Source organism: Macaca nemestrina, chromosome 6 (assembly GCF_043159975.1).
Source record: "Macaca nemestrina isolate mMacNem1 chromosome 6, mMacNem.hap1, whole genome shotgun sequence".
In the NCBI taxonomy this organism is placed as follows: Eukaryota; Metazoa; Chordata; class Mammalia; order Primates; family Cercopithecidae; genus Macaca; species Macaca nemestrina.
Window position 1 is genome coordinate 167,224,877 of NC_092130.1, and position 27,891 is coordinate 167,252,767.

At 40.9% G+C, this 27,891-nt stretch overlaps 1 protein-coding gene across 1 annotated transcript in view; it reads left to right on the forward strand.

The window, feature by feature from the left end:
* Positions 1-27,891, forward strand: part of LOC105492325 (dynein axonemal heavy chain 5) — a 257,015-nt gene that overhangs the window by 223,083 nt on the left and 6,041 nt on the right. Inside the window, exons 71-78 of the mRNA XM_011759339.3 lie at positions 2,520-2,765; positions 4,886-5,105; positions 6,425-6,630; positions 7,255-7,458; positions 9,316-9,531; positions 15,266-15,478; positions 22,615-22,767; positions 23,185-23,416. Coding sequence (XP_011757641.2) covers positions 2,520-2,765; positions 4,886-5,105; positions 6,425-6,630; positions 7,255-7,458; positions 9,316-9,531; positions 15,266-15,478; positions 22,615-22,767; positions 23,185-23,416 — 1,690 coding nt within the window. The remainder of the gene's footprint in view (positions 1-2,519; positions 2,766-4,885; positions 5,106-6,424; positions 6,631-7,254; positions 7,459-9,315; positions 9,532-15,265; positions 15,479-22,614; positions 22,768-23,184; positions 23,417-27,891) is intronic.

Below are 27,891 nucleotides of genomic sequence, written 5' to 3' on the forward strand. Positions count from 1 at the left end.
TAATATTTTGTGATAAGTGAAGACTGTATAACATTCACACTTCAGTGTCCCTAACATTTTATTGGAACATAACCATGCTTTTTATTTGTGTGCCTATGACTGCTTTTGTGCAACAATGGCAGAGTTGAGTTGCAATAGAGATGATTTGGCCACGAAAGTCTAAAATATTTACCATCTGGCCCCTCAGTATTCTAGCATGTTAACTCAGGGCTTGGATGATAATACCTGAACTGGGTCAATGCTGAGTTATATGGCAGAATTGGCCATATTGAGACCTTTGCTACCCTGGGGTAGAAAGTGCTTGAATCTTGATGAGTTGCACTGTAGAGATGCTGCAGTGATGGCGGTACATGTGGCTGAGAAACCGCTGCAACTGTGGAATGCCTCCGTGTCTAGCTTTTGAAGTCCTTCCTGATCACAGGACTCCCTGCTTTGGTGACTGTGACTGAATGTGCACATGGAGTAGACATTTGGGGAAGTCAAAGAACATGGCAGTCAAACTTATCAAACACCTGCCAGAGGCTGTAGAAAAATATGTAAGTTTTTATATGCAAGGTAGAGATTTAGATATTGGATCTGCCCAACCTAGAAAAAGTATTGAGAGGCATGAAAATAAATAGCATCCTGTGCCTCAAGTTCAACTGGACTGAAATTCACCTCCTCAAAACCTCCCAGCCACTGAATTAATAAAGAGGAAGGTTGGAAGGTGTGAGCCTCTTTGTGGGTGAGGAGCCGAGGTGCTGTTAGTCATTTCATTGCCAGTGGCCTAGTCCTGTCAAAGAGGGCCTGACCACCATTTCTTGTTCTTTTGGGAAACCAGGTAGAGGTCCTTCCCCAAAGCCATCTAGAAATAGTTGCCAAGGCAGGAAATCCTGTGTATTCTACAAAGTTGGCATGCCTCTTAATCTGCCATTGGTATGGGGGAATGGACTTTGTGAGGAGGATTATGACTTTACAAGAAGGAGAAGAGATCCACAGTAAAATGGCCCAGCTGTTTCTGCATTAGCTGGTCTGAGTTAGGGAATGTGAATGCTCCTCTTTTTGTGTTTTGCACTCTCATGAGGAAGATGGACATTTCATGATGACCAAGTTTCAGACACCCTTTCCCTGGCTATACGAATGATGAAGCTTGCGTGAGAAGTCTCCACACACCAGGTGGAATCAGAAAGTAGGACCAAGCCAGTCATTCAACAGTCTAGACTCATGTGGCACCCATTTTACCTCTCTTACCAAGCTACGAGAGGACATAGTAAGCCAGGAGAGTCCTCTGTGGTGGCCACTTCTCTTTCATTGTAACCCACAAAGAAGGCAAACACGAGTGGGAAACATCACACCAATTTGTAAGCTCAGATGCTTGGGGTACATTTTGAGGATGAATAGGGGATAGCAAGATATTGAAGATGAGGGATGAGCCCACATTACTGGCTGAAAATCAAACTCTGATGTTTTAAAGTCAAGGATGATGACTGAACCAGCTCTGGCTCCCATTTGGTCCAGGTCTATCTGAAACCTGTCTGATTCAAGGGAAGCTCCATCTGAAGCTGTTTTGTGTTTCTATGGGAATTGGAGTGGGGAGGCTCACCTGCCTAGCCCTTGGGAGAGTTACAGGTCATGTTGCACCCATGCCTAAGTTATGATTTTTGTGGGGAATGCTGCTGGGGAGAGAAACTTGGGTTTTACCCATCTAAGATGGAAGAAGATCACACGAATAGGAGGAAAAATGTTTTTGAGGGAATTTAATTATTTAGAAGGCAGAGAATATAGACTAAGGGTTGTATTCACAATACCATTTGTTGAAAAATAAATTATAACACTTTCACCTCATTTGAAAAAGGAATTTGTTGTTACCAGAATGTGTTTCTATGGTTGTAATAAAGTTGACAAAATCTGTGATATTTTGAGTATGGATTTCGTTCAAAACAAAATTAATAGTAAAGGGATGAGCCAAATATGGGAAGGAACGACGACAATGATGAGGAGAGAGAATATGAATTAAATCTTTAAAAACTCATTCATTCATTCATTCATTCATTCATTCAACAAATATCCAATACATTTCATGCAAGTAGTCACTCAGTAATTATCTATTTGATCAGTACCCATTACATTGCAGGTATTGTGTTGCTTACTTTATTATTTACATGCATAAATATTTGCCTTAGAGCATCCTAAACAATAGTTTCCCAGTATTTTTGTTTTCTGGTGTAGCAGGAAGCAACCAGTGTATTGAAACGGGTTTCAGACCAGGGGTCATACAACTTTGGTTCTTTTATTTGTACTGATTTTTGTACTGTAACTTTGGTCTGATTTTGTACTGAGTAAGCAACACAGTCTTCCCACCTACAGAATGGAGATATAAACAAACAAATATGACAAAACAGTCTCTACCCTGTTTCCCTGACAGGGTTACTGTGGACATCATTGAGATCATTACAAAACTGAATTTTGGAAACTATACTACATTATCCACATGAAACAGTTGGAACAGCTTTTGCTGACTTGTGTGCTGTTTTTGGCAGGCCCGCAAGTACATCGTGGACTCCATGGGAGAAAAATATGCCGAAGGTGTTATTCTAGACTTGGAAAAGATGTGGGAGGAATCTGATCCACGGACGCCACTCATCTGTCTCCTGTCTATGGGCTCAGACCCCACAGATTCCATCATTGCCTTGGGGAAGAGATTAAAAATAGAAACCTGTTATGTGTCCATGGGCCAGGGCCAGGAGGTCCATGCTCGGAAGCTCTTGCAGCACACCATGGCGAACGTAAGGCTGAGTGTCTACTTTTCTGCTGTTCGTATTACAGATTATGGAATAGCAATGCAGAAGAAAAATACAAATCATTAGGAGTTTAAATTTACATGCTGCCTGCTGTTTACTAAACAGCATTTTTTTAAAAAAAATTTAAGCTAACATTAAAACTTTTGAGGCAATGTGGCAAATAAATCAACTACCCAAGGATAGCAAAGTGGATGGTATACTCAGTAGGTTGAAAACAAAACATTTAATGCAGAGAATGGCAATCCCAAAGAAATGGGATTCTGGGGGTGAAGATGGAACATCGGAGTTCTCACCTAAGAAGTTTAGATCACCTGGGCGTGATGCCTCACAACTTAATCTCAGCACTTTGGGAGGCCAAGGCTAAGGATTGCTTGAGCCCAGGAGTTCAAGACCAGCCTGGGTAATATAGACCCCATCTTTACAAAAAAAAATTAACTGGATGTGGTGGCATGTGCCTGTGGTCCCATCTATGTTGGAGGCTGAGGTGGGAGGATCACTTGATCTGGGAAAGTAGAGGCTGCAGTCACTGCAGTCCAGCCTGGGTGACAGAATGAGACCCTTTCTCAAAAACCAAAACAAAGCAAAATACAAAAGAAGGAATCTCAGGGCAGGATTCACTTCTATGCTGGATAAAAGAGAGAAGCTGAAGTCTTTTTTTAGTTGCTGTGTTTTATATTGAATTTCCTTTTTGTTTTGAATTGTGAATGGTATCAATTGAAATTTTCAAAGGGTAAAGGTTGGATAATTTATTCATCAGTACTGTAAATTTCTGAAGAAAATATAAGGGAAATGTGAAATCTCTAAATTATCAGTTTTACGAGTAACTGCTAAGACTTTAGATCTAATGATTTTTTTTTTTTTTTTTTTTGGAAAGACAACTCATGCTGCTCTAGTCAGTGATCTAAGATGGGTTATAGAAAAACACCTTAAGATTATGACCTGAATCTTGTAGATGATTTTAGCAAAAATATTTTATAGAGTAGATATTGAGGAAATTATTGTTACATGACCCCCAATTTTGCCTGAGTTGCATTACACAAAGATCTTCCTATACTTATGGTATAATTCAGTCAAAAAATATGGCTTATTATTTTCTAAAGCTCTTGCTCTTTTTAGTGTGATTCCCAGGGAAGGTTCTTCCACATTCTAAAGGGTGTATGCTCTGTTGCTAGGATTCTGAGAACTAGTGGGAGGCAGAAAGTTGCAGGTCTCAAAATTCAGCAGGCAATCGTTCTTCCACCTGATTTCAGTGTAGTACCTATTCCTTCAGTGTGCTGGTATCCTCCAATCTAGACCCTGTTTTGCCTTCTGTAGAAAATCAACTTCTCATTTTTCATTAAGGCAGGCAGAATTTGGGGAGTTATGTGGTATATATCAGGTTGCATCTCAGCTTTCTCTAAATGCTAGTTTAGGATTCAACTTTCTTGAACCTCTTTTAAATGTTAGTGATGATGCCTTCACTCTCTCTGTCACTGTCCTTAAGAGTTCATGCCTTTAAAAATTTTCTTCATTGTAGTTTTAATGGAATTTCGGGAGGGATCTGAGTTAAATGGATGTTTTCAATCAACCATCTTTACTTGGAAGTCCTTTTATGTTTAACTTTGATTATATTCATGATTGCAACCACATAGTATTGGTACAATTGCATACTAGTGTATACTGGAACAAATGCATGGACTAAAAAAAATAGCTTGTCTCAATTAAACATTTTTGTTTTCTGAGATTTGACCTAGATTAATTTAAAGTGGTTTCTGTAGCCCAGGCCGGAGTGCAGTGGCGCGATCTCGACCTCGGCTCACTGCAAGCTCCGCCTCCCGGGTTCACGCCATTCTCCTGCCTCAGCCTCCTGAGTAACTGGGACTACAGGCACCTGCCACCGCGCCCGGCTAATTTTTTATATTTTTAGTAGAGACGGGGTTTCATCGTGGTCTCGATCTCCTGACCTCATGATCCGCCCGCCTCGGCCTCCCAAAGTGCTGGGATTACAAGCGTGAGCCACTGCGCCCGGCTTAAATTGTAATTACTTAATTACTAAAGAATGTCGTAATTTCGAATTTGGGCGAAACACAAAACCACCTAACTTCCATTTACTGCTGTTGACTTAGGGAGGATGGGCACTTCTGCAGAACTGCCATCTGGGACTTGATTTCATGGATGAGCTGATGGACATAATCATAGAAACTGAGCTTGTACATGATGCATTCCGCCTCTGGATGACCACCGAGGTTCATAAGCAGTTTCCCATTACACTCCTTCAGATGTCCATTAAATTTGCCAACGATCCTCCACAGGGCCTCCGGGCAGGACTGAAAAGAACATATGGTGGTGAGTCCAGAAATACTTCTGAGTCTATAGGAGTTTTCTGTACTTAAATTGTTTTCCTAAAAAAAATTATAAAAGGATTAACTAGGATACGGTTATAGCAAATAGTACTGCTGTTTAACCTGATGGGGAGGTGATGGTCCTCTTTTGTAAATATGCCCCGGCACTGTTAACGAATCAGAGTTCATGATTCCTACCTTCTAGTTTCCTGTTTTCCCAGTACTGCCCTATTTAAGCCCATGCTGTTCTCCAGCTAGACATAATTAACATCAAAAATGAACAATTTTGTCATTTATGGTCTCTGTGCTCCATACCTAAAGTAGTACAGTAGTCTCTTCCAAGAGGAGAGTCTGAATTACGGTGATGCCTGCCTGCCTTTCATTAGGGCCATATGTCAGAAGGTAGCTAAGTTAAAAATCCAGTGGCAGCAAACTCAGGCCCAAATGCCCCCATCATGACTGGGGCTGAGGTCGCTCTCTTGGCCGCTGCCTCTTTATGTATGGGATTTGTGGTCATGAAAAGAACATGGAACTTTCAGTCGGAAATCCTGATTCTGGCCCTTGCTGTTGACAATTACTTCGTTCTCTTGGGTGCGAGTCACTCAATCTGAGTTTCAATTTTCTCACATATAAAATAGGGACAAGAGAATCTCTCCAGGAGAATTGAAATAAATTGTAACTAAAATCATGTATTTCATAACCATAATAAATATAATTATTGTATTTCAATCCGGAAAACCTGCAAAGAGACTTCTGCCGATCCATAAGACAATGTGGGGATAAAACAGAGGTGGAAGGATAATGGCAGTAAAAGAAAATAAATAAATCTAATTATATATACAATATAGTATATGCATATGTATCAATCATTATTATTTGGAGCATGTACTCAGGTGCAAAGGGCTTCTATATATACTGTCTTAATTAATATCAAATTAGTTAAAAGTATGTGCCCCAAGAATATGCTCAAAACAACAGTAATAATAATAGAGTAGTAGTTACAGTAATAGCGGCAGAATTTGTTTAACTGTCGTTACCTTTCCATCTTGATTTTGCCCTCATATGATCTTGCTAGATTGGCATGAACTTGACCCATGTTAGCAAGCTCCTCCTCTCCCCAAAGTCTCTTTGAAGATTTTTCAGAAAGAAATGGCCTCTGGGCACCCAAAAGTTAAATTATTATTGTCACTCGAGTGTCATAAAAATAATCCAAAGTAAGTGAATTTTAATATCAGGGACTTACAAAAATGATTACTTTTAAAAGTAGTAGAAAATAAAGACATTTGAGAGATGATACATTTTTCACCCAACTGACCACAACAGGTGTGAGCCAAGACCTGCTGGATGTGACCTCCGGGTCCCAGTGGAAGCCCATGTTGTACGCAGTGGCTTTCCTGCACTCCACCGTCCAGGAGAGGCGCAAGTTCGGTGCCCTGGGGTGGAATATCCCCTATGAATTTAACCAGGCGGACTTTAATGCCACTGTGCAGTTCATCCAAAACCACTTGGATGACATGGATGTCAAAAAGGTACTGCTGTGCGTGCTGCCTCGTGCCTCTGGTGGCTGTGGGCTTGGGCCATCAAGCTCACAGGACCTCCTAGCTTTGGGGTAAATTATATAAGAGAATTTGCTGTGCTTGCAAAGTCATCTTGAAGTCATAGCAATTTGGGTCACACTTGCCTCTTGGTTTCAGGAAATATTGGTCAAATTTTGATTATTATTTTATTTCTCAAAGGCAAGTTGACATTCCAAAGACAGCCTCAAGGGGCCTGTTGTCAGAGGGTGTGGGTGGGGAAACTTGTTCTTCAAAATCCTAAAAAATGAAAATGGGAGTCCAGATTAGTTTGAAGTGTGTGCTTTCTAAAGAACTGCCTCAATAAGCTCAAAAGCAAACACTATTTTCTATTTATATTGAAGTATGAAAACATACAAATGCATCAAGGAAGGCTATTTCAAATCATGGACATGAGCATTGAGTAACTACTCTTCTTTACCTTTTTACTTTTCTTTCTGCACTTTCTCTTTGCAGTACTGAGGAAGAATGCCTGACTAAATGAATGTTGTTGAAAGTGAATACATGGGTGTGACTTGGCAGGGAAATAATAATGCAACGGTAGTCAGTTCTACATAATTATTCTATCAATTGTCCCAGGGCGTCTCCTGGACCACCATCCGCTACATGATAGGAGAGATTCAATATGGAGGCAGAGTCACTGACGACTATGATAAGAGATTGTTGAACACATTTGCTAAGGTTTGGTTCAGTGAAAATATGTTTGGACTAGATTTCAATTTTTACCAAGGATACAACATTCCAAGATGCAGCACAGTGGATAACTATCTTCAATATATCCAGGTTTGTCAACTTCAGAATTTTATGCATAGAGCAAGTATCTGTAGCCATTTGAGTTTTGGGTATTAATTATACTCTCTGTGTTGCTTTTACCATAAATTTTAATGGTGATATATACTAATGCTTTTGCTGTGAAGGCTTTCTTTGTATTTTTATACTCAATGGATGATTAAAATGTTTATGTTTGTTCTGAGTGTGTGTTTTGTGTGAATCGTGTTTCCATCTTCCTCTTTTTTAATGCCCTAGGGAGGAATTTTCTTTGAGGAAGATGATAGATTAGGGAGATTTAGAACTAGGAGACCTACACAAATCACCTGGAGTTCTCTGTCTGTGAAACTTCGGCTGCCACAGCAGTAGGGCAAAGGCAGCTTCTCGACCCAATTTGTCTGTTTTCCAATCCATTTGACTAATCCCATGACATCTGCTCCTTAACCCTGGCCTAATGGACAGGCTTAAGGATATGTCCAGGAAGCTGCTTTGTGTAAGAGCTTCCTCCAAGACAGAGTTTCTCAACCTTGGCACTATTGACATTCAGGGTTGGATCATTCTCTGTCATAGGGGGCTGGCCTGTGCTGTTTAGCAGCATCCCTGGCCTCTGTCCACGGGATGCCAATAACAACCCCCTACCCAGTTGCAAGAACCAAAAATGCCTCCTGAAATTGCCAAATGTGCCCTGGGGGGGCAAAATTGTCCCTGGTTGAGAAGCACTGACATAAGAAGGAATAGGTAGATTTCTACAGGCAGTTTGGGAATACGTAGGGAAAAAATTCTGATTTTTAAGGTGACTGCGTCCTCTTTCTCTATACCTAAAATTCATTATATCATTATTTAGTCATCTCTTTGGCCTCTAAGATTTATCTCAGAGTAAACGAACTAAAACATAACAGCCCCAGAGAGCTAAATTTATCAGTATATTTACATGTTTTTTGATATATGAATGTAATGAGTTTATCATATATTACCACCTCTGCACTTTTATTAATTCAAATCAACAAATATATTTGTCTTACTGCACTGCATGTATCTTTAAATCATCAGCACTGAATAGGAAAAGTGGCCATGAAGGTATAAATTTAGGGGTGCCTGTACATATATTTTTTATATAACCCCATCTCACAGTGCATTTGAGGTAGCTCATAAGAAGACATTATGCAAGAGGGAATAAAATGAGGGAGAGGAAGGGAGGGAAATATGAGTATGACAATAATTAAGTTAAGGATAAGATTCATACATAGAAATATGTGTCAAATTGTCAGTAAATTGTCCTTTTTTTCGAACAGTCGGGGGATCTTTTTGCCTGCTTCTCCTGCTTCTGCCTGTGTCCCACACATCTCTGTCTCTGTTTTTTCTCTCTGACTCTGTTGCTTTCTCAGTTTATCTCTTTTCCTAGTCTGTCTTTTTCCTTGGGAGAGTACAAGTCCCACCTGCTGCCTTTATTTGGACCATGATTACTAGAGCTGTCATTTCCTGGTTTCTTCTAAACATAATAACCATTAGCTATACAACATTGATTTGGACAACTGGTTTGAATTCAGTTAGACCATCAGAAAGCAAAACACGAATCCACAACTCCCTTTCTATCTCGCATGTTGTGTAACAAGACAGTCTCTCTCTGATTCAATTTTATTTGAGGTGCAGGTTGTAAAGAGCCGTGAGCCTAGTGTCTGTTCCTCAATGTTAATTGGCTTTTAAAGGAAACTTGATTATTTTCTGGGGAAATTATCAAGGTTTGTAACTTGACACCAATAAGACTTAAGTCAATGCATATCCTTATAAAAGCATTTTTGTTTCCCAAGATAGTGAAATTTAGACGGTGCTTATGTTGGCAGTCTGTACTTACCTGAGGTGTTTGTTGTTCAGAGTTTGCCTGCCTATGACAGCCCTGAGGTGTTTGGGCTGCACCCCAATGCTGACATCACCTATCAGAGCAAGCTGGCCAAGGGCGTGCTGGACACCATCCTAGGCATCCAACCCAAGGACAGCTCTGGTGGAGGGGATGAGACCCGGGAAGCGGTGGTGGCCCGGCTGGCTGATGATATGCTGGAGAAGCTGCCCCCAGACTATGTCCCCTTTGAAGTGAGTTGATGAAATTCTAACAAAATGTCAGCTGGGGTTGGATAGCTTTGGTTGGGAGAGTGAGGAAGAAGAAAGGAGGGCAAAAAATAATTTTCCTGAAATTAAAAAATATTCTTTTAAAAACCAGCTTCTTAAAGAACCAGATAAAGAAGTTTTTGCATCCGTGAATGTATGTAATCTTATATATATAAACCATATATACATATATAAACCTTATATATAAAAACAATATATAAACCATAAGGAAACCTGCTGAGAATGTTAATAGTTATGATTGATTTACAAGTGTGTACTGATGGGTTAGGACTGCTTTTCTGAACCTTCCCTGAGGTACTTTACATTGCATTTGTTCAAAAGAAAGCGAAGTATTATTAAAACGCCTGATTATTAAAAAATACACTTTATGTAGTTTAATGTACACCTTAAAATTCAGGCCTTCTTTATTTCAGAGAGTCTACATTTATATCATTACTTCTGCAGCTTCTTCATCTCACAAGTTTTGGAAATTGGTATTTTTAGTATATAAGCAGTTTCTAAGCAAATTTATGATGATGAAAGTTAATTTTTGACATCTTTTTAAATTGCATTAATGTTTTTAAATTTTTTTCATGAATTATTGGGGTATAGGTGGTATTTGGGTACATGAGTAAATTCTTTAGTGGTGATTTGTGAGGTATTGGTGCACCCATCACCTGAGCAGTATACAATGCACCATATTTGTAATCTTTCATTCCTCGCCTCCCTCACATTCTTCCCCCCAAGTCCCCAAAGTCCATTATATCATTCTTATGCCTTTGCGTCCTCATAGCTTAGCTCCCACTTATCAGTGAGGACACATGATGTTTGGTTTCCCATTCCTGAGTTACTTCACTTAAGATAATAGTCCTCAATCTCATCCAGATCGCTGCAAATGCTGTTAATTCATTCCTTTTAATGGCTGAGTAGTATTCCATCATATATACACACACACAGACACACACACACATATATATATGTGGTATACATACATACTGCAATTTCTTTATACATTCATTGATTGATGGGCATTTGGGTTGGTTCCATGATTTTGCAATTGTGAATTGTGCTGCTATAAACATGCATGTGCAAGTATCTTTTTTGTAGAATAACTTCTTTTCCTCTGGGTAGATACCCAGTAGTGGGATTGCTGGATCAAATGGTAGTTTTACTTTTTAAAGGAATCTTGACAGTTTTCCATAGTGGCTGTACTAGTTTACATTCTCACCAGTGGCGTAGAAGCATTCCTTGGTCACTGCATCCATGCCAACATCTACTGTTTTTTGATTTTTTGATTATAGCCATTCTTGCAGGAGTAAGGTGTTATCGCGTTGTGGTTTTGATTTGCATTTCCCTGATCATTAGTGATGTTGAGCATTTTTCTCATATGTTTGTTGGCCACTTGTATATCTTCTTTTGAGAATTGTCTGTTCATATCCTTAGCCCACTTTTGGATGTGATTGTTTGTTTTTCTCTTACTGATTTGTTTGAGTTCTTTGTGATTCTGGATATTAGTTCTTTGTCAGATGTATAGATTGTGAAGATTTTTCTCCCACTCTTTGGGTTGTTTGCTCACTGTGCTGACTGTTCCTTTCACCATGCAAAAGCTCTTTAGTTCAATTAGGTGCCAAGTATATATCTTTGTTGTTATTGCATTTGCTTTTGAGTTCTTGGTCATGAAATCCTTGCCTAAACTAATGTCTAGAAGGGTTTTTCCAATGTTATTGTCTAGAATTTTTATAGTTTCAAGTCTTAGATTTAAGTCCTTAATCCATCTTGAGTTGATTTTTGTATAAGGTGAGAGATGAGGGTCCAGTTTTATTCTTATACATGTGGCTAGCTAATTATTCCATCACCATTTTTAAAAAAGGGTGTCCTTTCCCCACTTTAGGTTTTTGTTTGCTTTGTCAACGTTCAGTTGGCTGTAAGTATTTGGGTTTATTTCTGGGTTCTCTGTTCTATTCAATTGGTCTATGTGCCTGTTTTTACACCAGTACCATGTTGTTTTGGAGACTATGGCCTTATAGTATAGTTTGAAATCAGGTAGTATGATGCCTCCTGATTTGTTCTTTGTGCTTAGTCTTGCTTTGGCTATGCAGGCTCTTTTGTGGTTCCATATGAATTTTAGAATTTTTGTTTCTCATTCTTTGAAGAATGATGGTGGTATTTTGATGGGGATTGCATTGAATTTGTAGATTGCTTTTGGCAGCGTGGTCATTTTCACAATATTGATTCTACCCATCCATGAGCACGGGATGGGTTTCCATTTGTTTGTGTTGTCTGTGATTTCTTTCAGCAGTGTTTTGTAGTTTTCCGACTTCTTGGTTAGGTATATTCCTAAGTATTCTATTTTTTTGCAGCTATTGTAAAAGGGGTTACATTCTTGATTTGATTCTCCACTTGGTCACTGTTGGTAGAGAAGAGCTACTGATTTGTGTACATTAATCTTGTATCCAGAAACTTTGTTGAATTCTTTTATCAGTTCCAGGAGCTTTCTGGGGGAGTCTTTAGAGTTTTCAAGGTAAATGATCGTATCGTCAGCAAGCAGTGACAGTTTGACTTCCTCTTTACTGATTTGGATGCCCTTTATTTCTTTCTCTTGACTGATTGCTCTGGCTAGGACTTCCAGTACTATGTCCAAGAGGAGTAGTGAGAGTGGACATCCTTGTCTTGTTCTGGTTCTCAGAGGAAATGCTTTCAGCTTTTCCCCATTCAATATTATGTTGGTTGTGGGTTTGTCATAGATGGCTTTTATTACATTGAGGTATGTCCCTTGTATGGTGATTTTTTGAGAGTTTTAATCATAGAGAGATGCTGGATTTCGTTGAATGCTTTTTCTGCATCTATTGGGATGATCATGTGATTTTTGTTTTTAATTCTGCTCATTTATTAACTTGTATATGTTAAACCATTCCTGCATCCCTGGTATGAAAGCCACTTGATCATGGTGGATTATCTTTTTGATATGTTGTTGGATTCAGTTAGCTGGTATTTTGTTAAGGATTTTGGCATCTATGTTCATCAAGGGTATCAGTCTGTAGTTTTCTTTTTTGGGTATGTCCTTTACTGATTTTGGTATTAGGATTATGCTAGCTTCATAGAATGAATTAGGGAGGGTTTCTTCTTTCTCTATCTTGTAGAATAGTGTCAAAAGGATTGGTACCAATTCTTTGAATATCTAGTAGAATTCTGCTATGAATCCTTCTGGTCTTGGACTTTTTTATGTTGGTAATTTTAAAATTACCATTTCAATCTCACTACCTGTTATTGGTCTATTCAGGGTTATCTAATTCTTCCTGATGAAAGCTAGAAGGGCTGTATTTTTCCAGGAATTTATCCATCTCTTCTGGGTTTTCTGGTTTATGTGTGTAAAGGTGTTCATAGTAGCCTTGAATGATCTCTTGTATTTCAGTGGTGTCAGTTGCAATATTGCCTGTTTTGTTTCTTAGTGAGGTTATTTGGATTTTTTCTCTTCTTTTCTCAGTGAATCTTGCTAATAGTCTATCAATTTTATTTATCTTTTCAAATAACCAGCTTTTTGTTTCATTTACCTTTTGTATTGCTTTGTTTTGTTTCAATTTCATTTAGTTCTGCTCTGATCTTGGTTATTTCCTTTCTTCTGCTGGGTTTGAGTTTGGTTTCTTCTTGTTTCTCTAGTTCCTTGAGGTGTGACATTAGAATGTCAATTTTTATCATATTACCAGAGTTGGTTTTCTGGTTCCTTCTCATTTGGGTAGGCTCTGTCAGAGGGAAGGTCTTAGGCTGAAGGCTGTTGTTCAGATTCTTTTGTCCCACAGGGAGTTCCCTTGATGTAGTAGTCTCCCCCTTTTCCTATGGATGTGGCTTCCTTTGAGCCGAGCTGCAGTGATTGTTGTCTCTCTTCTGGGTCTAGCCACCCAGCAAAGCTCTGGGCCAGTACTAGGGGTTGTCTGCCCAGAGTCTAGTGATGTGAACATTGTCTGTGGGTCTCACAGCTGTGGATAGCGACATTTGTTCTGGTGGAGTTGGTGGTGGAGTGCAATGGTGATTTAATGCTCTGTTTTTGTGTTGGTTGACCTCCTGCTGGGAGGTGGTGCTTTCCAGAGAGCATCAGCTGTGGTAGTATGAAGAGAAACCGGCAATGGGCGGGGCCCTAGAACTCCCAAGATTATATGCCCTTTGTCTGCCACTACCAGGGTGGGCAGGGAAGGACCACGGGTGGGGGGGGCGGGGGCAAGGCTAGGTGTGTCTAAGCTCAGCCTCTCATTGGGCTTGTCCTGCTGTGCCTACTTCAGTTTCTTCAGTGGGGGTGTGTGTTCAGGAGAGGAGGCTCTCTCTTTCCCTCTTCTGCAGTTGGGGCATTCACAGTATTTGGGGTGTCTCCTGGGTCCTGCAGGAGCAGTCTGCCTCCTTCACAGAGTCTGTGGGTCCTCTTGGGATTGCTGCTTTGTTCTTGCAGTCGATCCGGAGCTAATGTTCACAATGCAAGCCTCTGAACACTGCTCTGTCCGTCCGAGTCAGAGCTGCAATCTAGTCTTGCCTCTGTCCCCCAATTGTTTTATTTTTTGACATCTTAATGAGTATTGTGGAAAGAGTTACCCTGATAGTATTTTTTTAAATCTTCAATTATCCTTTGAGTTACAAACAATTCAATTACGTATGCACTCACAAAAATTTCAAAAAATATTTACAAAACAAATAAAATAAAAAAATAAAACTATTTGATTAAACCAAGAGTAAGAGGTAGCTGATTTTCCATAGTTTTAAGAGATGACCTGGACAATCAATTGGTTCTTCTAGCACAGAACCACCCTATTTCTTTGTATTTTTCCCTTTCGTACCTCATTTCAAGAGGAATCCTGTAGCATTTTGTGTCTTCTGTACCCCCACTGTTTTCTACCGAGCAGGCTACTAATTTTGGCTGCTAATACTACAGACTGAACTTAAGGACCTTTAGTTAAGGGGATAATGTCCCTGGAATAACCTCTGATCACTTGCTTGGAGAAAAATCAATACTGTTGTCAGCTTTGATAAGCACTCTTCATTATAGGATCAGGAAAGGCGTCATTCATGTCTAACAGGGGTTGAAATATTTAGGAAACGACAAAAATGTCTAAAAATAGAATGATAACTACGTAAATAAACATGGTAAGTAGCAGGAGTTAGAAGAGTCTCCGTCCTTTTGCTGAATTTGTAGTGCTACCTTAAGTTATAGCAACTCGGCCAAGCACAATATCTGATACATAGAAGACTCTGGATGAATACTTGTAGGATGATAATGAATGGATGTGGGGTAGATGGTTGCTTTGATGAAAAAAACAGGAAGCTCTTAAAAGAGAATTCTGGTTTCTTGAGACAGCCAGCAGAATGGCTGTGTGTGTGTACATGTCTGCTTGTGTGTGTCCACATGTGGGTTTGAAAGAGCTCAGATTGGCAGAAAGGGAGTTTCCCAATAAGTGCATTTGCTCTTTAGAAGACTACATGGTTGTGGTCATGCAATTTACATTCTTCTGTGAATTCATGGCTGCCTGTTCCTTCCCACATGGCATGAAAATTCAGGCTGGTCATCTAACAGATACTTTTTTCTGTTTTCTTTTTTCTTTTTGCCATGCAATAAAATAGAAGCTTATTATTAATGGAATAGTAAGAATTCAGATCTGTTCAGAGGCCCCAGGGCACAAGGTCTGTAAAATCCTTAGTAGCTAATTGTTAACATGTGCTTTGAATGTCTCCATGGCAGGTAAAAGAGAGGCTGCAGAAGATGGGGCCATTCCAGCCTATGAACATTTTCCTCAGGCAGGAAATAGACAGGATGCAAAGGGTACTCAGCCTTGTCCGCAGCACCCTCACTGAGCTGAAACTGGCTATTGATGGCACCATCATCATGAGTGAAAATCTGCGAGATGCGCTGGATTGCATGTTTGATGCTAGAATCCCTGCTTGGTGGAAAAAAGTATGTATAAGCCTGCTGTTATTCTGCCTGTTCACCTGTTGTTGTGAAGAGTTGTAATTGGCAAGTGGAAAGCATCGAACGATAATTTACTCAACATGGTTCTTTTGCATAGGGACTAAGCCCCTTACGACCCTGTACTTTTAGACCATAGGTAGGGAAGGAAGTTTTTTTTTAAGCAAATCCCACGGATCAGGTTCTCTGCTAGGACATTTTACATGCATTATTTTACTTAAATTTTGTATTTTATTGCTCTTATTTTACAGATGAGAAACTCAAGGTTTGGACAGGTTACGTCTTTTCTCAGATTACACATCTAAGTAGCCAGAGAATCAGAATTTGAACCCAAGCCCCTGGACTCCAAAGCCCATGATGTTGGTTTCATAGAAGAAAACTTGCCCCCTACCCTCACCCTCACATCAAAAGTCACACCAAAAAGAAAAAAAAAAAGTTTCTGCTATATGCTGTTGAAATGGGAGGAGTTCCCTTATCCCCCTCGCAGGGCATGTGACGGGGTGTGGCTCGGTTTTCCGTGCCCTGCTGCTCAAATCCCTAGTGGGAGCATGCAGAGGGGCAGGTCGTGGGGACTGTTTTGGCGCTCCAACCCCATGGCAGTGTCTAGGGTTGAGTGTTTACAGCTCCCGAACGGGCGTGTGTTACAGTGCGCTCTTTCAGTTTTGCCATCTGCAGGTGGCTCACGTTAATCAGCTCAATTAGACCCTCTTCCTTATGGCAAGGACAGAGGGCTTTCTGTATCCTGGGTTCTTGCCCTAGTGTACTGGAAAAATTGGCTCATATGTGGGCTTAGAGGTTGGGTGCAAGGTTTTATTAAGTGGTGGAAGTTGCTCTCAGCAAGGTGGAGGGGGAGCCAGAAGGGGGATGGAGTGGGAAGGTGGTCTTCCCCTGGAGTTGGGCCACCCAGTGGCTGCACTCTTCTCTGACCGTGCCTGAGCAAATTCCATGTCATCCTGCTGTCAGTGGTGTTTGTTGGTCCTGCCAGTATCTGCTGGTGTCTGTCAGTGTGCTCCTCTGCGCTTCTGCTCCTCTTGACATCCAGCCACTTGTGTGTGTGTCCACTATGGTCTCTTGGGTTTATATGAGCACAGGATGGGGGACATGGTGGACCAGAGTGGTCTTGGAAAATGCAACATTTGGGCATGAAAACAAGAGTGCCTGTTCTCACTTAGGTCTGTGGGCACAAGCCTGAGGGTGGAACCTTCGCCAGGGACTGTGGCCTTCTCTACCCAGCACTTCCCTGCCCCCCTCCAGTATCACTGTATCTGTAAATATAGTATGTAGTATGTATATATCAAACTCAGCGGATAAGAATTTAACAGCATGCTCACTGGTTACTTGTTAGTAATTGTGCTAAAGACAGATACAGTTTTAAGGAATAATTTTTCACTTGGAAAAGTAAAATGAGTTCCTGAGTGTCTTTGTAAGTAGGAAAATAAGTGTATTTTAGTAGAGGACATTTGAAGGGATGGAGCCTAAATGGTATTCTTCTCTTTGTTCTGTATTTGTGTGTGTGTGTGTATGTGCGCGTGCAATGTGTATGCATATGCACACCCATGTTATGGGGAGATGTAAGTGAAGTTGCTAAGATTAATTATGGTGGAAAAATACATAGGAAAAGAGTAGGAGGTGGTGTCTTCTATAACCTATTTCTTGGGAAAATCTGGATCTGCCCCATGGCTTCCTTTCCATCTGACTCCTGCCATAGTCTGGGGGCCTCCACACCCACAGCGTGAACCCAAGTAGGGCTGGCCTGACAGGTCACTCCCAGTGTCGCTGCTCCCTAGATTTTCAATTCTACTCCGCTTCCTCATTCGCTTGCCCTGCCACACCTAAAGGTTGGAAGGAAGGGGAAACTAGGACAGAAATGCAGGCATAGGAAGGTGACAGGATTCACCCCTTTGAGATCTCAAGTTATGAATGTGAATGAAACCAGCCTTCACCGGTGTGCATCGCCTCCAGCTGGCTTCGACTGCCAGGAGTAGGCCTGGGAAGGCGGATACTTGAGGAGCTTCCGTGTTGTACACCCACCTGGAGAGTGCAGTGGCAGTTGTGCTGGGATTTTTTGGCTGCCATAACAAAGTACCACCGACTGGGTGGCTTAAGCAACAGAAATTTGTTTTCTTTCAATTCTGGAGGTGGCAAGTCCAAAATAGAACTGTTGACCAGCCATGCTCCCTTCAGAGTGTCTAGGGGAGTATCCTTCTTTGCTTCATTCTACCTTCTGGTGGCCCCAGGAGCTCCTTGGCTTGTGGCAGTCCTAGTCCAATCTCTCTCTTTGTCTTTGTGTGACTTTCTTTGCCCTGAGTACATTCACAACATCTTCCCTCTCTGCATATCTGTCTCTGTGTCCAAATTTCCCCTTTTCATAAGGACAGCAACATATTGGAGTAGGGTCACCCTTATGCCCTCATTTTCACTTTATTTCCTCTGTAAAGACCCTGTTCCCAAAAAAGATCATGTTGTTAGGTGCTGGGGGTTAGGACTTCAACATATGGTTTGGGCCGGGACACAATTCAACCCATGGTGGGAGAGGTAGCTAGCTCATGGACGCCATTCTCAATGGGGAGATTATAATGACAGCAGGTGAAGACGAGAGGCGAAGAGATGGGACAAAAACTGTTAAAGACTTATTTTAAAATTTATTTTACTTGACAAAAATTATATACATTTATGGTGTGCTACATGTTGTTTTGAAAGATGTGTATCCTGTAGAGTGGCTGAGCTGGGCTAATTAACATAGGCATTACCTCACATACTTAATTAACGTTTTCTTGTGGTTCAGACCTAAAAGCCACTCTCAGCAATTTTCAAGAATACAGTGCATTGCAGCCGGGTGCGGTGGCTCACACCTGTACTCCCAGCACTTTGGGAGGCCAAGGCGGGCGGATCACGAGGTCAGGAGATTGAGACCATCCTGGCTAACATGGTGAAACCCTGTCTCTATTAAAAAATACAAAAAATTAGCTGGGTGTGGTGGCATGCACCTGTAGTCCCAGCTACTTGGGAGGCTGAGGCAGGAGAATGGCATGAACCCAGGAGACAGAGCTTGCAGTGAGCCGAGATCATGCCACTGCACTCCAGCCTGGGTGGTAGATTGAGACTGTCTCCAAAAAAAAAAAGAAGAAAAAGAAAAAATACAGTCTATTGCCATAAACTATAGTCACCTTGTTGTAAAATAGATCTTTCGAACGTGCTTCTCCTATCTGACTGAAATTTTATACCCTTTGATCAACAACTTCCTATTCCCTCCCTCATCACCCCACCCTCTAGTCTCTGGTAACCACCATTCTACTCTCTATTTTTATGAGTTCAACTCTTTCAGGTTCCACACGTAAGTGAGATGATGCAGTATTTGCCTTTCTGTGCCTGGCTTATTTCACCTAGCCTAATGGAGATGGGACAAAATGTATGGATGAGGTGAAAATCATGGAACCAAAGAATCAGATACCATGCTTAGGTCAAGGACTGTCCTTGAATAAGTGAACTGGAAGTGGAGGTTATGGTTGAAGAATGGAATGTGGAGTGGGGATGGTGCATGTTGGATTTCTTAAGGCAGCTAAATAGCTAGCTCTTTTCTCCGTCTGAATTCCAAAGCAATTAAATGGCAGAAAAGGAGTAGTGTAGATTAGAGAACATTTATTGATAAAGCTAATATTGAACAATGTGGCTTCTATCTGCTGAAACCCCTGAGTTGTGGGGTTTCAAAACCAGAATTCGGAATTAGACAGACTTACCCACCAGCAGCACGACGCTAGACAGTTTCCTCTACCGAGACTTCCCTGTGAAGCTAGAGTGTGCAGGAGCAGAAGAGAGTGTGGGAGCAGAAGAGAGTGTGTGCTCCCTTTCCCCCTGCTACCCCCAGCAATAAAAGCAGAAGCAATAAAAGCAGAAGGGGCTGGCTGGCTGGGCTTCCTAACTGTATCTCCATCTTTCCACTACTGCTATGGCTTCTCCAGCATCCTGCTACCCTAGTGCTAAGCCACCGATCATACTTCAGGACCTGCTGTTATAGCTGCACCCTACTTCCTTATGTCCCACACCAGCTGGGTGCATCCTTGGCTCCACACAGTTACTCTGGGACCCTCATTATGGAGGCCTTGTCATCTGGGAGCTGTACCACCTGGAGCATGTGGCCTCTGAAGTCATCACAGCAGAGGGAAGGGAAAGGGATGAGGCACCCCAGGTCTAGACTTTCTGGATTAGGAAGTGACCCATGCCACTTTCATTCACAGTCTGTGAATCAGAATTAGAGCCTTGGACCCAACCTAACTGCATGTGAGGCTGGGAAGTATAGGGGGCACATGGGACATCTGATGAGCAGAACCCATCTCTGAAACAGCCAGAAACCAGATGAATTTCTTTACCTCCTGGGAGTGGGGAGAATGAGAGGGTCAAGGATCTTGGAGTGTTATCGACAAGGAGCTCTCTCCCCATCGAAGGAAATATAGGAGTGGGGAAAAAACGCACTTCCCAACAGGCTAGTGTTTGGGGATGACAAAATTTAACATGAGAGTACGAGAGCAGAGGAATAAAATGGAATGGACATCAGGGTCATTAGAGAGCAGAGGGTCATGAGATAAGATAGTAGGATGTTAAATGCATCATTCACATGGGTGGCTGAAGTCACCTAGAATGATTAATCAAAGTAAATAAAGGCAGTATACAGGTTTTGAGTATGCACTTACTTGGCCAGAATACCCAGGTTCAAATCATGTCTCTTATGGGCTATCTAACTTGGGGTACGCTAGTTGCCTTGTTGTGCCTCAGTTTCCTTAACTGTAAAAGGGAAATAATAGCATTATATAATTCCTAGCATTATTGTGAGAACTAAATGAGTTGATATGTGTGAAGTGCTTAGAACAGCTCCTGGCATGTGGCCAGTGCTGTGTAAGTGCCTGTGATTATTTATAGCAAAACCGCACCACCACCACCACCATCACCACCACAACCACCATCACCACTATGACCATCACCACCACTGTCACCACCACAGCCACCATTACTGCCTCCACCACCATCACCACTATGACCATCACCACCACTGTTACCACCAATTACTGCCTCTGCCATCACCACCATCACCACCACCAACACAATCATCATCATCATCCTCATGATTATTTGGGGGATTGAGTAGAAGAGTAAACCAGGAGCTAAATTCCTTCATGAATAAAAGGAAGTGACCAGTAGGTGATAGAAGCAAGTAGGGGTAAGGATAGTATGTCTGGATGGCATGAGACTCAAAAGAAGAGAATGATGTAGCATGATGACCTGGCAACAACAGTCAGAAATGACAAGGTCGTCTCCTCTTCCCCTGGTCCTGAGGGTTGTTGAGTATGAGGAAAGCAGTAGCCTACATTTGGAGAAGGCTGTGAAGGAAACAGTCTGTGCCGGGTTGAAGGTGTGGGGTGGGGGGCAGACTTCAGTTAAGAGAAGGGATGGAGAGGATGTTCCAGAATGAGGTGGAGGATATAGAAGAGTTTCCTGATCATGGCATTGAAGATGCTGAAGGTAGAGTGGAAAGGCTTGGGAGGGGGGCTTGCCTCTTGTTATTGCCAAGGACAGAGGGGGATTGCGTCAGGTTGGGGCTGCACAGAGAGGGCAGCATACAGACATGAGGTTGGTGGATGGGGGGATAGAGCGTTGGCCTCTGTAGGTTACTTGGCTACATGGGAGGGCGGTAGGACTTGTTTAGTGCCGAGCCTCAGGTGTGTCATCCAGAGCTTCAGCAGATTATGAGGTAGTGAGTTCTGCAGGCAGCATGTAGTGAGTAGGACTGCTTCTTGTTGTCTTCTGCATGTTATTTGATGACACCACCCCCCATCCCTCTCATCACATAACTTAGAGACTCGGAATCAGCTTTGACCAGACCCGTTTATTTCCTTCTCATCTTTAATAAATCCATTGCCCATACCAGAGAGTTTTCTATCTAAATTGCCTCTTCTCATTGCCAAGGACTGAGGGAGACTCTTCCAGATCACTGGCCATTATGAGTTCCTTCCCTACCAAACCAGATCATCCACCTCGGTAGGACCTGGGAGGCTCTGGAACAGGAATCCCTGTCAGGGGGCACTCTCGTTAGCAGCTCCCTCTGCCCTCAGACCGAACGTAGTATAAAATACACATCTCTTGTAGTTAACAGACCTATAATGATAGCAGACAATGAGTGATTTAATTCTTAAATTATGATCTTTTTGTTCAGGTTTTTATTCTTCTCAGCTGATTATCAGACTTTGGAATCTCAATAACTCTTGAAAATAGGCAAATTAATTCTTAAGGTGTTTGAAATTCAAGTGTTATACCCAGGTTGATTACTACATTTATTCATACATAAAATATTGCAATTACAGTAAAATGTTATAATCTATGATTTGAAGATTCCGTCCACTGCTGCTGCTCATGGCATTAATGACATATCCATGCCAGTTGTCGTAATGGAAGCCCCACAGGTGAATTCAGGGAGAAAGTCAGAAGCAATAAATGCAAATAATTTGTGGATGACAAAGAGTCTTGGGTTTCCATTTTTTGCTCCTTCAAGAGAGGAAACAAAAATGTATTCTAAAGTGACAAACATTCTGGGAAAGGACTGTTGTTCACCCCATTACAATTAAGTGTAGCAAGTCTTCTACATCTTATTATCCATGGGATCTATTTTACAGTGTTGATTTATCTTGATAAGGCCGTGAGCATATTTATGTAAATAAAAATCCTTTTTTATGTGTTATAAATTGAAATTGTAACCTAAGGAAAAATGATGAAAGCCTTGAAATTTAATCCAATAAATTGTTTTGATTCCTTTACAGCAGAATCAGTGATGAATATATTGGTACATGGAAAGTGATTCGATTGACATTAGATATCTTGAACAGTTCTGTGAATTGATCTGATGTTCATGTGATGACTAGTATATTCTGTCATATCTTAGTAGCATTACTATTATTAAGGAGAAAGAATAATTTGAAACACTTATGCCAGAATCCAGGGAAAATTCATGACTTAGAGACTTTTTTCATTATAAAAGTGAAATTGATATTTCATCATTTTTTTTTAAGTGAACATAGCTGTTTTACACTGCAGTGTTAAACTTATATCAATTAATTGTTTAAATGTCTTCACTGCAGGTTTCTTGGGTTTCAAGTACGCTGGGTTTCTGGTTTACTGAACTTATAGAAAGAAATGGCCAGTTTACCTCGTGGGTTTTCAATGGCCGACCTCACTGCTTTTGGATGACAGGCTTTTTTAACCCCCAGGGATTTTTAACTGCAATGCGACAGGTAAGAGCTCTGATTTGCACCCGTTGTGTTATTATAATTTTCCTCCACAGGGTTTTCTTTCATTATAGTTTTAAAGACTATAATAAGACAGAGAATGACTGTCTCTTTTTGGTACTAGCAATTACATTGTCATGAACATAAATCCCAGCCACTTGTTCTCAGGCTGCTAGCTCAACTTCCAAAATATTTATTTCTTATTTTTGTATTTGATTTGACTTTGTATTTCTTTTTAAAGTAGACATAGCTAAATTAGGATGTGGTTATTTTTTTTTTATGAGAGAATCTTGCTAATTCTTTAGGCACTATTGTACTTCCTTCAAATTAGAGTGATTTGGAGCCAAGCTTTCTTTATTGTTATGCTCTTTCTATTAAGACAAACCTCTAACTGCTCCATTCATCTTTTGCTGCCCTGAATAGGAAATAACTCGGGCCAACAAAGGCTGGGCTCTGGACAATATGGTGCTTTGCAATGAAGTCACCAAATGGATGAAGGATGACATTTCTGCCCCTCCCACAGAGGGCGTCTATGTCTATGGCCTATATCTTGAAGGTGCTGGCTGGGACAAGAGGAACATGAAACTCATTGAATCAAAGCCAAAAGTGCTCTTTGAGTTGATGCCTGTCATAAGGATTTATGCAGAAAACAATAGTAAGTTGTCTTGTACCTTCAGTAAGTGTTCACATTGTTCGTTTGGATGACATTATCAACACGGGAGTTCATTATTTTTGTCATCATGTAGTAGAGATTTTACTCTCTCATCAACCAGCTTTACATTCACACCCATGTTTAATGGGGACTTACTGACCTCTAGGCACTTTCTTGAGTATATTGAGGAGGCAATAGTTCTAGATAGTACTTGCTTATCTAATAAAGCAGATTAATACGTGTGGATATTCAGGAAATATTAGCTGACGAGATAAGAAAGAAATGTTTGGCATGGTTAATAAGCATGGGGAAGGAGAGTGAGATAACACGGGATGAAGTGGGCGGGGGCTGAGTCTCAGGAGCATTTGGGCCTGGACTGAGCTTTGAAGAATGGATACAATGTGGTGGGGTGAGCTGTGGTAAGGAGGCTTTCTAGATGAGATTGCACAGGGCTCAGTTGGAGGCTGTGGCTCTACCAACCTGGAGGTTTGAACCAGGTAGTGAAATCTAGATTGAATTCAGAGGCATTTGGCTTAATCCTATAGCTAATGGTAAAATACTGGGTTCTTATTTCTGTCTTTGAATGTAATAACACTTCTGTGAAGTACACACGTGATTCTACTTTAACAAAATTATCAAAGCTGTGCTTGACAAGTCTAAAAATGCCTAAATTATTTTCCGTTGTTGGATTGATGTTTTCTGGAGGCTCTTCTTTTGGTCACCTTTCACTCAGCTGACATCTCTACAGCGATAACCACATTTTAGCACATGAGGGAATTCCCTGTTCATTTTAGAAGCATAAACCATAAACTCTAGCCATGGTAGTGGATTCCAAGGAAGTACTGATTTTACGATAGAAGCACAAGAGATTCTAACAAGTAAAGGGATAAAATAATTAATGAACTGTAAGTGTTTGTTTGTTTGTTTGTTTATTTATTTGAGACAGAGTCTCGCTCTGTCACCCAGGCTGGAGTGCAGTGACACGATCTCAGATCACTGCAACCTCCAACTCCTGAGTTCAAGCGATTCTCCAGCCTCAGCCTCCTCAGCGCCCAGCCCCAAGTATTTGTTTTTTAAGGAAACATTTGGTGGATGTCTAATAGTTACCAGTCATAACCTTAGGCGCTAGGGATGCAAAGATCATTATGAACCAGATCCAGCCCCCAGAGACTCACAGTCTGGTGAAGGAGACCCATAGTAAGTAAATAATGAAAATACAAATTGATACATGTTACAAAAGAGATGCTCAGAAAGAAAACATAGAGATGTCTAGGAGTTTAGGGGTGATTGCTTTTGAGATGTGCTTTGGAGGACAAGAATGATAGTTATGGGGAGTTAGACTTTTCGTGGCGGAGGGAAATAGCATTAGCTAGCTTGGTCATTCAATGACTACTTACCATCTGCCAAGCACTTCCCTAGTGCTGGGATGGCAGCACTGAGAAAAGACCAAACAGGCTTCCCATTCTTGTGGAGCTGAGTCGCAAACAGGGGTGATAGCCATAAAAGAAACAAATATAGTCGGCCGGGCGCGGTGGCTCACGCCTGTAATCCCAGCATTTTGGGAGGCCGAGGCGGGCGGATCACAAGGTCAGGAGATCGAGACCACGGTGAAACCCCGTCTCTACTAAAAATTACAAAAAATTAGCCGGGCGCGGTTGTGGGTGCCTGTAGTCCCAGCTACTCGGGAGGCTGAGGCAGGAGAATGGTGTGAACCCGGGAGGCGGAGCTTGCAGTGAGCCGAGATCGCGCCACTGCACTCCAGCCTGGGCTGGGCGACAGAGCGAGACTCCGTCTCAAAAAAAAAAAAAAAGAAACAAATATAGTCGGGCCTTGTTACTCACAGATTTGTATTTGTGTATTTGCCCACCTGCTAAAATTTCTCTGTAGCTCCCGAATCAACACTAATGACACTTTTATGGTCATTCGCATGGTCATTCACAAACATGTGCAAAGCAGCAAGCAGTTGGAGTTGCCAGACATACATATTCCTAGCTGGGGCCAAACAAGGTGAGGCTGGGCCTTCTTGTTCCAGCTTTCATATTACAACTAAGTGTCCTGTTTGTGGTCTCTTTAGTACCATGTTTTTCAATTTTTTTTTTTTTTTTGGTACATTTTCCTATTTAAAATGGCCCCCAAGTGTAGTGTTAAGTCTGCTGTTTCTGAGCACAAGAAGACTGTGCCTTATAGAGAAAATACATGTGTTGGACAAACTTCCTTCAGGCATTAGTCATAGTGCTGTTGGCCTCCAGTGCAATCATAATAAATCAACAATATATATTAACAAGATATCCTTAAACAGAAACACACATAAAACAAGATTATGTATTGACTGCTTGATGGAAATGTTGTGACCAGAGGCTTGCAGGAAACTAACCCTGTGTTTCCCCTAGGAGCAATGGCTTGGCATCTGTTAATTCAATATTCGTGGTGACTTCATAGGACATAACTACTGTGAATAATGAGAGTTGACTAGAAATGAACATACTGATTTCAGATACTTCTTGTTTCTCTGCAAAAAAACACATGCATGGTGTCTTAGTCCATTTTCTGTTGCTATAACAAAATACTACAGACTGGGCATGTGATAGACAATAGAAGTTTATTTTGCTCCTGGTTCTGGAGGCAGGGAAGTCCAAAGGCATGATGCCAGCATCTGGTGAGAGTCATTCCGTGGTCACAAACAGAAGGTAGAAGTAAGCATGTGAGACAGAGAGGGGCACCAGGGGCTGGACTTGGTTTATAGCAACCCACTCTTGCAATAACTATCTCACTGGCATGATAATGACATTAATTCATTCATAAGGGATTCACCATTTTGACCCAGTCACCTTTTATCAGACTCTACCTCCAAATATTATTGTACCAGTGATTAAGTTTTCAACACATGAAATTCTAGGGGACAAATTCAAGCCATACACATGGTTTGAGTGTAAGATAATTTAGGAGTTCTGTTAGGAATACTGAGCTGAGATCCAAGTGACAGAAAGGGGCTATGCTAGCATCCTGGAGCAGAGGGAAGAGTGGAAAGTCATGAGGTGGTAATGGATGTGCTGGGTTTGGTGAAGAGTTTAGTTCTGGGATTTAGAAGACAGACCTGGTCCAGGTTAGCTGGATGTCAGCAGTGTGTAGGTGGATAACAAAGCTTCCACATGAAAGAGGTTCTTCAGGTAAAGGTGGAAATGGGGGAGTCGGAAGAGACAACTGATATTTATGGAGAATGTTTAAAGGTGGATTTCACACCATGTCTCATTTAGTATTTTCAAAAGTTTGCTAGAGAAATGATTTTTGCTTTGAGAACAACAAGCTAGAGAGGTTGTGATTTGTTGAAGGGAATAAGGATTACCTTGGGAGGGGACCAGTGTTATGAAGGAAGAAGAGCCTGTGAAGGGGAGAGTTGAGCATCAGATTAGGAACACAAAGGTTCTCAGCACACTGCTTGGCACATGGTGTAGTTCAATATTTATTAGTTGAATCAAAAAAGATAAATGTGTCTACGTGGGCTTAAGCAAGCATACTGCCTATGGCTTTGTATTTACTGGTTCTTAGGGTAGTGTGAGATCTTGGGACGGTAATTATTTTATAGAAATAATAATCAAGTGTTCCTTTAGCCAAAAATAGTATTTTAGAAAAATTGCTTTATCATATCATTGCATCTAGTCAACATGTTGTAAAAACGTTTCCGTTATAAAATGAAATGAAAACCTTTTTCCAGTTGAGTTACATGTTACTGTTTTTTCTTGTGACTAAACTATAAAAATCCATGGCAATTTGACACTGAACATCTCAGCATGGTAGTAATAAAGTAATAATTTTATAATACTGGCAATTCTTTATGATTTAAGAACAGATTTTTATAGAAGAACTATGTCCACCCTGCTGCGTGTTAGCCAGTGGTGATGCTCATTAGCAGCAGGTAAGGGAGAAAATAAAATAAGCAAAGGAAAAGGGGCTAATTTCAAAGTATTAAAAGAAAACTTTAGTTCTTTATTCCTTTGTTGATTTCAGTAAGAGCTGGTGGAAACTTGGTTTGTTGTTAAAATCGCTTTGTTGTTGAAGAGGTGTTTCTTTAGTAATGGAAAACTAACATTCTGTTACCCTTTTCATGTGATACATTTAATTTTTACTCAATTTTGATAATTGAGCAGGGCTCTGATTGACTTAAAGCGGTGTGTAGCATCATTAAAGACCAAAGTGCAGCATTTAAAAATTGGAATTCTTATAGTTAACAGTTTTTACATTAATATGAAGGAAATTTCTCAATTTAAATAATCATTAAAATATAGATATAGGACTGGTTTATTTGTTTTCTACAAGAAGAAATCTAGATATTTATTTTAACTCTAAAAATTGAGTGATACACCCTCAAACTTTAAAAAGAAATGATGTTTCTTGCTAGAAAATCACGGAAAAGTCATTCAGATAGTACTCAATTCACCAAGAGAGTAAAGCCACACGCACACCGTCTAGATTCTCTGTTC